Below are 14,207 nucleotides of genomic sequence, written 5' to 3'. Positions count from 1 at the left end.
CTCACAGATATTTCAGCCAACAATTCCCATCATCCTCAGCCAACATGGCTGATGGCTGGAAACAAAGAGAGTTGCTGTCCAAACCATATGGAGGTCACTAGGCTGCCAACTTTTGGTTTAAAAAACAATCATGGTCTTTTGCTTTCAATATGTCTTTTTAGACATCTTGCTTATCACTCTATCAAGTCTATTCTTTCTCTGGTAGGGTAGAGCATATAACCAGACACTTAAGATATCTTCTTTCACCGAACACCAGCTCACTGTGCAACATAAAACAGATCTGGCCTGGGCATGCAGAATCTTATAACCAAAGGGAAGGCCAGCACCTTTTTGCCTTCACTTATAAGATGCAAATGAGAGTCAGGGATAATAGATGGCTGGTTGCTCAGTGTTGCTGTGAGCTGTTTCTCAGCTTGGTTATAAAATAGATGTTCTTGGTATGGCTTCAGCATATTCCTCAAGTCCTTGGTGGATTCCATTTTCTTTGTGCACCTTCTATTTTTAGCCTCAGCTTCCTTGCAGTAAAAGCACAAGTAAAGGATAGTAATTCTGACATTCAGGATAACGAATGACTGGATAATGGGTACAGTGTAAATATGCTAACAGTGACATAATTGAATGAGTGATTATGGGTAGCTTGCATTCTGTTGTTTGTCTCCCTGTCATAATGCTTTCTGAAATATGCAGAAAGCCATTACATGTTGTTCCAGAAGAAGAGGATGCTATTAATGATTTGTGTGCATATCCCCATAGTGGCCAGAATACTGTTAGCAAATTAGTGTGTTTTATGTACATCTATGTCCAAAATGCTATTCTGTAGTCCTTTGTGCAACATCAAAATACTCCTTTCTCTGGCAGCTGTCACTCCCTGTGAGGGCACACTGTGCTGCTGTTTACCAGTGGGGAGGGGGAGAAGTGGAGCAGAAGAAGTGGAATAGAAAATGTTCAGAGAATGTAGCTGAGAATGGAGGGGGTAAGAGAGTATACTCTGTCTTTAAGCATTTTCTTTGCCCTCTGAGCTGAGTTAAGCTGGTTCTTCATCATCATCTGACATGCTTCGGCACTCTCTCCTCTTCACCAATAAGCAGCAGCAATAGCCCCTTTCGGAATTTGATAGCCAATGTGGGGATATTTTGGTGTGCAGGGCTAAAGAACAGCCCTTTTACCCTGTCCAAAAAGATATATGTGGAGACTGGACACATAGCATTATGCCTTACCTGTTAGGGTTTTGACCAATGTGTACGATAAATATTCAAAATGTTCAAAACACATGAAACTACTATAATCATGGGAGCATTCACATCCCAGCTACTTAGGCAATAGACTCTTCTTTAGAACATCTTCTTTCTGTACCCTTTACAGTCTGATCCTGACCTTCCTGCTGAACCCCAGACAACTTCTTCAACTGAACTGGGGAAGTTCTCAGGCCTTCCTCCTCACACCTCTCAGTACATCCCTCCTCAGCCGTCCATTGAAGAGGCCCGGCAGACAATGCATTCTCTCCTGGATGATGCCTTCGCCCTGGTGGCCCCCAGTAGCCAAACATCCAGCTCTGCTGCCATCACACATCCTGGAGGGTCTGGGGGACAGCCAACAAGCACTCCTGTTCGAACAGCAAGGGACACCCCGAGCAGCCAGTGGGGGTCACCATATGGCCAGGCTCACACGGTGAGCAAGCCTAAGTTTGAGTCATTTCAAGTATCAAGTCTGCTGAATTAAAGCTTGCAAGAACTTTATGTTCACAAAATTTTAAAATTTATATGTATAGATTTTAGGAAACTGAAAGATTAAGTACAGGTTAATCATCTTTAAACCATAAATATAGCCCTTCTGAATCAGGCCAAAGCCCAGCATTCTGTTCCCACAGGATCCAACCAAATGCCAATAGAAAACAAATATGCAAAACATGAGTTCAATTGAACCCTCTTGCTTGTATTCCTAAATAACTGACATTCAGAGACAAACTGGAGGTAATTTATAACCATCTTTACTTGTAGCCATTGAGAGACTTACCTTCCATTAATTTGCCTCATCACCTTTTAAAATTGTCCAAGGTCATCACTATATCTTATAATAGCCAATTCCACACATTAATGATACATTGCGTGAAGTATTTTCTTTCTTTTTTGTTAATTTTTTTTTCAAGAATAAAACAAGCTTGGGGAATGAGCATAAAGGATTATAATTTCTGATTTTAATTTAAATTAAGTTAAAATATCTTCTAATGCATTATCTTCTCTCTCTTTTTAAGAGATACATGGAATTTGGGATGACTCCTCCATCAATGCCAGGCCTGTTGCAAAGGTAGTTGTCTGACTGTGTCTTTCTGCTAACAGTACTTCTTAATGACTTTCTAAACATGGCAACATGCTTAGAGGAGATAGGGAGACAGTTATCATAGATATTAATTACATCTTCCTTCCCAATTTTGGATTAGATCTTGAGATCCTAGCCAGACATTACAAGGCACACAGAGCTACAAGCCCATCTGTTCTCTTTTTGCTAATGTTCAGTTTTTACACAGCATGCATTGTGCTTGGGCTATTCCTATCCCAGCCCTTATCATTGGAAACTACCTATCAAAGAGAAATGCACAGTATGATGACATGGCTTGCAGACTGAGAAGAAAGGAAAAAGAACCACAGACTGGAAGTGTATTTATGCTTCTGTAATGATAAATTAGAGTCAGCATGATGTCGCGGCATGAGCACTGGACTACGACTGTGGAGATGAGAGTTTGAATCCCCACTTGATCATGGAAACCTCCTGGATGAACTTGGTCAAGTCACTCTCTTCTAGCCTCAGAGGAAGGCAAAGGAAAAACCCCTCGGAACAATTCTGGCCAAGAAAACCCTTGATAGATCAACCTTCAAGGCACACAACAACAACAACAACAACACTCCTCTTCTTTCTAGATACAGTGGACCCTTGTTATACGCTGGGGTTTGGTTCCAAGACCTCCTGTGTAAAACAAAATCCGTGTATGCTCAAGTCCCATTGAATATAATGACATAGCAAAATGGTGTCCCTTATAAAAACTGGAAAATCAAGGTTTGCTAATTGAAATTTATACTTTTTTTGAACATTTTCAAACCGTGTATGCTTGAATCCATGTATAAAAAAATCCGTGTATAAGAAGGGTTGACTGTATTTTTAAATTCCTACAACCTGGAAATCATCCTCCTGCACCATAGTTTGAGCACTGGATTAGGATCCTGGAATACCTGGGTTAAAATCACCTCTGAGCCATGGAAACCCACTGGCTTTCCACATGCAACAAGCCTCAGAAGAAGGCAGTGGTGAACCTCCTCGGAAGAAATCTTCCCAAGAAAACCCTGTGATAGGTTTGTTTTAGAGTTGCCTTAAGTTAGAAATGACTTAAAGGCATGCAACAGCAACACCAACCGAAAAAACACAACAATGCCATAATTGCAATTAAACCCTTATAGTCATCACAGTGTTGCTTCCTAATAGCTAGTATACTTGGTCTAGGCAGTATTGCCTTTGTAGTTGTTTACGAATTTATTCCATATCACTGACAAAAAAGTAAGCAAGCCTGTAAAATCATTCATCAAGAAATGCCTGTTTGATGTTCTTATTCCCATTCATTTCTGTGTGGCTTGTGCAGAAGATCCATTGAAATTCAGGATCAAAGATTTCTTTTTAAAAGTTGCTGAGGTAGCAAACTACTGTCACAGCCAAGTAGTTGAAAAGCTGGGTTTTGAAACAGTAGTTGGGGGAAAAAATAGATTATTCCTTTTCTCTTTAGTAATGTAATCAAGATTTTCAGTGAAGTGAAACCAAAGGATGCTACACAAGTTGCTTATGAGACTCCTCAGGATATCTAGAGACTCTACAACAGAGGAGGGCAACTGCCATTTCCCCCCACCTCTCTCTACCAGCATGCCACATCATCACATTTTGGCACAGCAGAAATGATGTTGCTTCAGCTCAGTTGCCTTTTTGACCAATTATTTATTTTTATTTTAGGTTTGGGGGTATAGGGGCACATGTGTGCCCAGGTAGTTATCTTTAAGCAGAGGCTGGATGACCATCTGTCAGGGCTGCTTTGATTGTGATTTCCTGCATGACAGAGGGTTGGACTGGTTGGCCCTTATGGTCTCTCCCAGCTCTATGATTCTAACATTTGATTTTAAGGACACTAAATATTATAAGTTTCATCAAATTGTTACACCTTCTCGTGTTTATTTAATAACTTTCAAAACTTACAGCAATAACTGGAAATGTAACAGTGATTGAACTGGGAGGAAATATTTTGCAAACAAGTTTGAAGTAAGATCACCTGAGAACTCAAAATGTGCTTGATCTAACAGTGAGTGGGAAGCATTGGCGGGTTACAGACCACCATTTCGGACATCCTCAGGACGTCCCAGCTTGAAAAAGGGGTGTCTCTTCTAGATGCCCCTACACCTATTACAGACATTTTGACGTAGCGGACGCTGTGCATCCGCACGTTGCACTGCGGAAGTGACGCCGTGAGTGCGTGACTAGCGCCTCGTGGCGTCTCTTCCAGGCCGCCAGAAGGAGTGCGATTTTCACGCTCCTTCTTGGCAGCATCCAGGAACCGCACCGTTTGGCTGCTGCGGTTCCCGGACGCTGCAACCGGCGGCGGCAGCAGACCGCCGCTTCTCGGCGGTCTGTAACGCACCACTGTCTCATACTTTATAGACACTGGAATGGGAGGAAGTACTGGCTGCAGATTTTATTCACCAACAGTCAAATTTTAAATTTTCTAAATGTATACTGTTAAGAATTTGTGAATGATTATTAGGGCTACACCTTGCCTTTGAGGATACTCACTCTTTAACCATAGCATTCTAGAACAATAGAATCATAGGTTTAGAAGAGACCACAAAGTCCACCTAGTCGAATCCCTGCCAGACAGGCATATAGGCAAAGTACTCCCAATTCTCTTTTCTCTAGCTTTAAGGGGCTACTGCTGGGGTAAGCAATGTGGCACCATCCAGATGCTTTGAACTGTTTTAAGACTAGAAAACGCACAGCCACAAAGTTTCGTAAGTAGGGCCATACCTGCCTCTCAAACTCTTCTAAGCAAAAATGATTTTAGGTAAATCTTTAAGGCTAAAAGAATGTGCCTGTTATAAATGAAGTAGCAAATGGGCTAACATAGGCCCATGCTATGAAACATGTGTGCTCATTGTTTCACAGTCCAGTAGTTGCAGGGAGGGGGGGCTGTACATAGTGAAGTGGACAAGGGTGAAATGATATGTTTTGGAATATGCAATGCTATTGTCTCAGAAGACATGTCAGTTGTGTTGCACTCTTGCTCTGCCAACAGGCAAAACCTGGGGCCAGGTTTTCTTCCTCCTGTTGAATTAATACATCCAGACCAGCAGCCATCTGATGTTCAGTATGCCACTAGAGGGATTTATCCAGAGGAAATGCCATCTGTGGCTCGGCCGCGACCAGTTGGAAGCACTGCAGGTACTTAAGGATTCATAACTGTTGTGTGCTACAGTGAGTCCCATCTCACTTCTACAATTCAGCACTTAGATAGTCCCTAAATGTAGCATGCAAATGAGGAGTGTGATGAGCACCCTCTGCTTATAAATTACTAGCATAACTACATGGGAGTTTCACATGACCTCCCATTAAGGGTGATGGCAGGGTGATGGTGGGGTGAAGGAAGGGACCACCCTGAGTTTTATTGGCACTCCTAGCCATATGAGTCAGGATAATGACTTTGAAGATAGATATCTAAATAGTGATAATAGAGAGAAATGAAAATATATGTGTATTTTCAATTAAGCTGTTTAATTACTCTGCGTGTAGACATACACATACACAAACACACATAGTTCACTCATACTGTGAGGATGATCTTGGGACAAAATAAAAGATACAAGATCTTGCAACATTTATTCTTCACATTCAACCATAAGGGAAGTAGATGGTTTATATTATAGACATATTCATGAAGGGTTTCCTAACACATCTCAGCAGCTTTAGTTATGGATTTGGGTTGCAGACATGTTGACTTCTTAGTACATCACATACATGACTGCAGCAGGTACAACTTGGAATGCATGTTCACTTCCTGAAGACATACAGTAGTTCAAGATTTTTCTGCCCATAAGAAATCTTTGCTTCTTTCCTAAGCAGATTCCTATACTGTATCTGGGGATAACATTATTTTGTTTCTGACATACAGTTGCAAATGAAATTTTTGGTTTATTACATGAGGAGAAGAAGAGGCTGTCCTGGGGCCAAGAATGCTTTTGTTGCTATCAATAATGTAGAATTCACTGTCATCTACCAGAAACCATTCCAGTTAAAAGTATTAGAGTTAGCTTTCCAGCAAAGGGCAACTCCTCATGCTAAATTTTATAAACAGGATATGATATTCCCCTATAAAATACATGCATATCATCATGTTTAGGAAAAGTTGACAAATCCTTGCTTTCTCTTTTAAAGTATGTAAAAGCAGGGTCTAATTTCTTCCAAATCATAGCTTCTGTGTAGGGAATGCAAGGATTTACATATAAGACAGCATGGTGTAATGTTTTGAGCATTGGACTATGACTATGGAGACCAGGGTTCAAATTCCTGCTCAGACAGGGAAACCCATTGGATGACCTTGGGCAAGTCATACTCTCTCCGCCTTAGAAGAAGACAAAGACAAACTCTCCAAATGAATCTAGCATATCTAGTAACCCCCATGATGGGGTTGCCTTACAGATGTCACAAGTTGGAACCATCTTGAATGCATACAACAACAACAAAATTGTAGTCCAATAACAATAGTAGAGTGTATGCATTTTGTATAAATCTATTGCTGGTAGCAGTCCTGAGGATATCTGCAAGGTAATATTTGATCGGCTAAGGTGAGTTCTTCTTAAGTTCAAAAGAGAGTTGGTGAAAGCAAGCAACAATGGTATAGCGATGTACTATACCCACATTGTTGTCCCCTCATTGAGCTCCTGCTGCTACTGTACAGCTGAGTGTCCTATAGCAAGCAAATATTTCCCTCTACCACTAAGGGCAAATCACTAGCATGCAAATCTAAAGAATATTCGTTAACATTGCACATTTTTTTTTAAAAAAATGGCTAAGATGTTGATTAGGCTCAGTGTGCCAGAAATGTTACCTAGTCCAGCGTGTGCCCACTCTTTTCTTCACTTCTGCAACCGACCATGCTCGTGCACAGCATAAACCTATTTATTTATTTATAACTATCATAGTTTTGAACCACACAGGCAACATCCTCCATTTGCAAAAGGACTTTACTGAGTATTTGCATGCAGATAGTCCTTCTATTTGCCCCCAGTTCAGTAGATGTTAAAAAAAATCTCTTAGATAATTTTTTAAAAATTCAGAGTTCATTTTCCCCACACACCTCAATCCTCTTGTATTTTTGTGTTCTTATCCTCCTCATCACCACCACCAAACCACCACTCCACCCTCAGTTTCATACCTCCCTTCCCCCCCCACACTTCTGTTGATGCATGGAAAAAGGAAAGAAAAAAACAAACAATATTTGCTTTTAAGGTTCTCAGATACAGCACCTCACTCAGGTGGGAATTGCTAGCAGGATCGGAGGTCAACAAGTGGAGATCCCCTCAGGCAGAGCAGGGCATGGCCAGCCGGGGGAACCAGGGTGGCCCCCGTATCGTGGAGAGGATGAATATGCTAGGAGAGATGCAGTGAGTACTGTGCTTCATGTTTGAATAGTTTCTGCAGCAGTCTTGTGTTCCTTTAATTCTTTTTTTTTTCATCCTGTACTGTTTTGGGAGTTCCTTCCCAAGACGGATTCTTTTAAAAAAAACTTGCTCCTTTGACCTTTAGCTGCTGCTTTTGTCTGTTTCACAGTCCAGTCCTTGAAACTGCTTTCCCTGTCCTTTTCTTTCTTACTTCTGGCTCTTATCTTTTATGCGGGAGGTGAGGAAATCATGGCCTACCAGAGGATGTTGGACTCTAGCTCCCTCCCATCAGCCTGAGCCAGTGTGGCCAGTGGTGAGAGGTGATAGGAGCTGTCATCAAACCATGTCTGGAGAGGTGCAGGTTCCCCACCCTGGCTTTACAATCTCGGTGGACTCTCCTTCCCTGGAATTGTCTTTCTGACATGAGTGTAGACCCCCTCCCCAAAAGGTCCGGGCCATCTGGTTGACTGTCAGTTCTAACAACTGGAAAGCCTTGGCTATCGAACATGGGATTAAAGATGCGTTGAGCATATTTTTAAAGGCTTTTTTGTGGGGATGGGACTGCTTTTGATTGTTTTATCATAGAAAGAGGGATAAAAATAAAAGTTTTATTATTTTATTTATGAGTTTTACTTTTACAAGCCAGTTTTATCTGGGCAAAATGCATGGTAGGTCTAAAGAAGTGTTAGATGCTGACATTTATAGTTCTCTTTTGGACATGTGTGAAATCATGTGTTCGAGCACTGGTGCTAACAGTCAGGCACTGATGTCAAAGGCTAAACCAAGATGTGTGTTGGAGGGCAGGGGAAGCTAACAGGGAGGGAGGTAGTAGGCAGGATAAAAATGTGCCCTGGTGTTAGTGTAAGTCAAGATAGGGTTCTTTGTGTCAGACCTCCCAAGGTGAGAGAAGTCCTCAAGACTGAAAGAGTAAGATTAGCTGATGAATCCTGCTTGGCTTCCTTGTTTCACCAAACTTTCTGGCTGGGGAACTGTGTTTTTTGTGTGTGACTGCCCTACCTGGACAGTCCATAGTGTCCTTATCTGAACTATGGGGCAAAGAACTAGTACCTCAATAATAGAAGGCCAAGTTTGAGCTCCACAGCCTCCGACACTTTCAGGTCCAATTTACCCATATAGTTCTACTGTGTTATGAAGCACATCACTTAATGTCTCTCTTACCATCTGCTGGTTTTTGCTGGAATAATCCTTAGTACTTGTTTTTCTCTCTCACAGTAATAAGCTAAGTCTCTGCCTCTTCTGTATACCTTTGCTGTTGTTAATATTGTTGCTTTAGTGTTGCTTCACAGCCTTCTCTGTCAGTCTTTTCTACCGTCAGCCTAAATGTTACTACACAAAAAAACCAACCCTCCACTCTATTGGTTGTTGGGTGTGGGAGGTGGCTGTGGGATTTCTTTTCAAAAATTCATATAGGACATTCTTTTGTGGGTATTGATCCTGAAGCAAAGCCAGTTGGCATGTTAACATCAATAATTTTCCTGGACCAGTATGCATCACACATTCAATTATATTTCTGTAGTGTTATTTGTTACTATGTATTCTATGTTCTTTTTTGATCTTTCTGTATTTCCCCTCTGTCCTCAAACCTCTTCTCTTTTTTTGTATTAGTCACCCTGTTTAGATTAGCTAAATGCCTGTTTTTAAACTTAGTGTTCCTGTAGTTAAATCAGCTGCAAAATGCATACAGTCTAAACAAGCATGTAAGCTTGACCCAGTTGTCTTTGGTGTTGTTTCAAATTAGTGTGATGGTAACACATATGTACTGAGTTCCTGATGCAAGTAGATGTGCTTTTACAAGTATTGCCATAAAACTGTCAAAAAATAAATGAACAATATACTGTGAGTATGTTAAACACTAGTAAAAATTTTGGCATACATTTTCATGGGCTAGAATCCACTTCATCAGATGCATGAAATTGGCAACGGTATACCTGTGCATAGATGTGAGTATTGCACAGAATCTAGAAAAGAATATAAAAAGCAAAAATGGCAAACTTTAACAAATATATTGAAACTTAAAAATGTATACAATAAATATATTGGCTTTTGCCTACATTTCTTCCCCTTTACAGTCACTTTTGGTTTACTTCCGGTTTTAAAAAACGGCCCCTTCCTCAAAACTAAAATAGTTTGAGAAGGGGAAATGGGGCCAGAAATGTGTTCCCAAAGGGCATCTTTGGGCATAAAAAAAGAAGGAAAAAATTGACCCACCCCTAGGGCAGTGGGGACTACAAATTGGCTCTGGTGTCACCTGAAGGCCATTCTCATCCCTAAGCTGATGTTCATATTATATCTGCCAAATAAGAATAATGTTTTGTGCAACTATTGAAGCTGATTCCAGTCCATGAAAACAATTACTGTGATAAATGAGTTCACAAGACTATATTGTGTGTTCTGCAGCACACTAATGCAGCTAGCCCTTTGAAAACAGTATTTTAAAAACCAATGTGCAGAGCAGTCCTGGGGTTCGAGAAGCAACTCAGTAATAAACAGGTGTTTCTCAAAAAAAAGAAGAAGAAGAAGAACTGCAGGTATTCAACCTTCCAGTTCTGCATTTCAGATCCAAGAAAACACTTGGTTCTTCCATATCTGCCTTTTTCTGCTGTTTGTTCTTTTCCCCCCCATTTCTTGTCTTTTTAAAATTAGTAGTATTATTTCTATTTCTCAAGCAGAGAGTGCAGTAATGTTCTGTGCCTTTTCCCAGACACATATGCCTGGACCTCAAGAATATTCCTCCTCACCAGTATTCCCGATGCCGAGGACTTCAGCTCGACAGCCCTCAGCGCCACCTGTTCAGCTTCCACACAGCAACCACCAGGGCCCGGGACATTGCTACAACACCAGCTCCACTGAGGACCTCCAGCAGCCAGGCCACTCATCGGCCTCTCTCATCAAAGCAATCCGAGAGGAGCTCCTCCGGCTCTCTCAGAAACAGACCATTGTGCAGAACTTCCACAGCTGATTTGTCATGTTCCTTGCAAATCTGCCAAGTATCCGCTTCCTGTGGAAGCTGAGACTCACAGGAAATCAGCAAGAGCCTGTTGTTGTTCTTCTCTCAGAGGAGTGGGCATGTACAATACCAGAGATCATGGGACAAGTGAAAAAGGACTCCCTAGCAGCACCACAAGAAGAAAGTATGTGTGAATGAGAAGGGAAGCTGGGAAGGCACAGCAAGCATTAACACCTAACAATCTTCCAATTTCCTGCTTTTAAGCCTCTTAGGCATTATAACTGTGCTGTGGTTGGGACTGTTTGATTCAGTGATGGTTCTGGCCTGGAACCCAAACGCTCCAATGGAGGCAATGTCATCCTCTGAGATGAGAATGAATTTGAGTAGCAGACTCCATGTTGGTGGAAGAAAAGCAAAGTATGCAAGATAAAGCCAGATGTTGTTTGATGAGAAGAATCCCATGGTTTCAGACATCTGCCAGTGATGCTGCCTAGTGTATGTTGCTGATGTGTTTTTCTTCAAATAACCAAGAAACAGTGTGGATCCTGTGCAAGCAATTAATGTAACGAAACCATTGTAAGACTCCACAAGTAAAGGACCTTGGAGTAACCTGTTAAGAAACAGAACAGTAATTGTTGTTGTTAAATATTGCTCTGTGCTTCCAAATGGAGCCATTCTCTGCACTCTTCCTTGTTGTTCTTCTGGTGCTGAAGCTTCAAAGTGTCCCTTCATCCTGATGTTTGCAATGTTGAAATGATGGCCTTTAAAAAAAAGCAAACAAAAAAATCAAGGATATAATCATTTCTATTCATTCAGGCTGGAAAAACAAACATTCTCCTTTAAAAAAAGAACACAAAGACTTATTTTTTTGTGAATGAGTATGGGATGGAATGAAGAATGTTGGGATTATTCAGGGCAGTTTCACAAGTAGTACAGAGCATACTATCTATACAGAGCTTGGAAATAACAAGTTACAAGTACCTTGGTTACCTATAACAAGTAACCCCTTTTTTACAGTGAAAACATAACAAAGTCACATTTCAAAAGTAATATAATGGTTATGAAATGTTGGGATGGAGGGGCAAAAGCTAGTTACTGTTAAAAATTACTTTCCAAGGGCATTCATAGTGGCATTTTAAGCAGGATTTGTAAAGTGTTCTAACACTGTTATTAATCCTCAGGGATTAATTAATTTCTAAGTAACAAAGAAGTTACTAGTAACAGAACAAGCAACACAATGAGTAACATAATTTTTAAATTTTTCTATTGTTAACAGCAATGAATTACTTTTGAGAGGCTTTATAATTAATTACATAATGATTTATTTTCAAAACATGACTTTCTGAGCTCTGTATATATACATATGGAAATTACATTGTATCACCTGAATTATTTCCCCAATAAACTACCCATTCCAATGGGAAAAGGTGAGGTAGAAATGGTTAAACAAACATAGCTGGCTACAGTTTTGGTAGGCCTCTGACAAGGAGTACATCATTGAGGCACCCTTTCAGAGTCTTCTGCTCTCCAAAGTGGACATCTTTCATTTGGAAGGTATGTGCCAATGTTGGGAAAGCATTTAACTTGTGCAGTGCATAGCCTCCAGAATTAAGCATATCTCTACCTTGACATTTTGAATGAGGCTACTTTGTCTCAATGGGTTAAGCCCCGTCACTCACAATGGGTTAGTCCTTCAGTTCTACTCAGATTCTACAGTTCTGTAATTCTGAGAAAAGCCTTATCCTTATAAGAATTTCATAGTGAAGCATTTCTCACTTACAAATTCCATGAATACATTTTATATAAAAAAAATTCTTATGCAAAACACACTGTCTTTTAGGTTAAAAGAGGCCACATGTCTCATGGGATAAGCCTGGGAAGATGCTTAATTTCCAGAAGGGAGCAAATGTATCTCTTCAAGATGACATTTCTTTGTGTGTGACCAAAATCTGAACATGAAATTTTGAACATGATGGTGAAATAGCCATCAAACACTTTTCAATTGGATCATCAGTCAAGCTTCAGAACGGATGCCTTGTATGTTGTACCCCAATTAGACATGAACAGCACTGCTTAAGTGCTGGTAAAGAAGAGAAAGAGGCCTTTTAATACATTACATGACAACAAACTCGAAAGTGCCACAGAGGAGCTGCCAGCCAGTCCTGGTTCTCTTTTTAGTGTCCCTGTAGAGTTTGCCTTTCTGTACATGCCTCAGTTCATGCATTTCTTTCATTTTTTTAAAAATAGTCAACACACTATGTTTTAAGTGCACCCTTTACAAAATGTAGGTATGCACTGAAAAATATAAAGTATAAATTGACCCTGAACATCTCTTGTGAAAACCCTCTTGATGCTTGAGATTGGGAGTACTGTGTGATGAATTAAGCTTTTTGTTCATTTGCCAAAGGCTGTGAATGCAGATGTGTTACCTGCTTTTCTTATTTTTTTACAAGAATAAAATAGTCAAGTCTGTCATTTGAAATGAGATGAACAAAGAAGTCCAGCCTGAGTGATGCCATGTCACCAGCACTAGTTTATCATAAACCACATTTGATTCTTGAGAAAACCTTCACAAAAAAGTGGTAAAACGTGTGATAAAAGACCATTTTAGGATAACAAAAGGTTAGATTTCACTGTTAGAAGCAATCTCTGCATTTGTATGTGTTCCTACTGATATGACGGTACATGCCATCCAGGCACTAATTTTTACAGAATTTTAATTTCACTGGTAGTTGTGAGGTGTAATTTACTGTCATATGGCCATTGCTTAATTGTAACCTGCGTAACATGAGTGAAAAATCTAACTAAATTATTTCATTTGTTGGAGTGTATTTTTTGGGTTTTGTTTTTAACTTAGACTAAATTAAAGCTAAAGCAGTGGCACAAAGACACTTGAAAGATGTTCTTTGTGTGGAGGTGTGTTGTCAATGCTTTTACTGGTTGAAGTATTAATTCTTATGGTCTATCACTAGGATAGTGAGTTCTCTAGTGTATGAAACTTTGCTCAGTTTGAATCAGCAGTATTTCATGTAACTTTGGGACCTACACAGAATAATAGGTACATTATTACATTAATGAATGTAGATTGGCTTCTTCTTGTTGAAACTGCTGGGTTCTGCATGAGGTGAGATCCATGTGAAAAAAATGTATGCATATAGATCCCTAGAGCAATTGAGATAATTCTTTTCTTTCTTCCAGACAATGAGAATCCTGTTGCCTTAAGAGAGGATAATGCCCATCCTTAAGAAAGGATAATACACAGTCAGCTGAAGACACACATTTAGAATGAAGAAAGGACAAGAGAGAAATCCTGTTTGTAAACATTCTAATAACTGGTATTGTCAAAATTGCCTTCTGAAAAGGTAACATCCTAATCAGATTTAGGACACTTGTCCATGGTTTCATAAACCACTGTTTATAAATACCTGGATGAGCACTGACCATGTGTTGCTCCTCATTTTTGTTTTTACAATATGCCAAGTTTGGTGCAGAGTTCCCAGCTTTCATTAATCCTAAATTTCAGGCTTATGCTGTTTCGTAGATACTAAACCTCTTGT

The 14,207-nt window shown here is 40.1% G+C and overlaps 1 protein-coding gene across 2 annotated transcripts in view; it reads left to right on the top strand.

Moving 5' to 3' along the window:
- Positions 1-13,810, top strand: part of KIAA1549 (KIAA1549 ortholog) — a 165,080-nt gene extending 151,270 nt beyond the window's left edge. For both annotated transcript variants that reach the window (XM_089527932.1, XM_089527931.1), the window contains 5 exons: positions 1,363-1,668; positions 2,252-2,304; positions 5,321-5,466; positions 7,531-7,685; positions 10,405-13,810. In XM_089527932.1, the coding sequence (XP_089384058.1) occupies positions 1,363-1,668; positions 2,252-2,304; positions 5,321-5,466; positions 7,531-7,685; positions 10,405-10,662 (918 nt within the window). In that variant the 3' untranslated portion in view covers positions 10,663-13,810. The remainder of the gene's footprint in view (positions 1-1,362; positions 1,669-2,251; positions 2,305-5,320; positions 5,467-7,530; positions 7,686-10,404) is intronic.
- Positions 13,811-14,207: the final 397 nt, after the last annotated feature.

This window comes from Sceloporus occidentalis, unplaced genomic scaffold (genome assembly GCF_023333645.1).
Source record: "Sceloporus occidentalis isolate IW3139 unplaced genomic scaffold, rSceOcc1.0.p SCAF_5, whole genome shotgun sequence".
NCBI lineage: Eukaryota > Metazoa > Chordata > Lepidosauria > Squamata > Phrynosomatidae > Sceloporus > Sceloporus occidentalis.
Note: the sequence above shows the minus strand (reverse complement) of the source record. Positions and strands in the feature narration are given on the sequence as shown.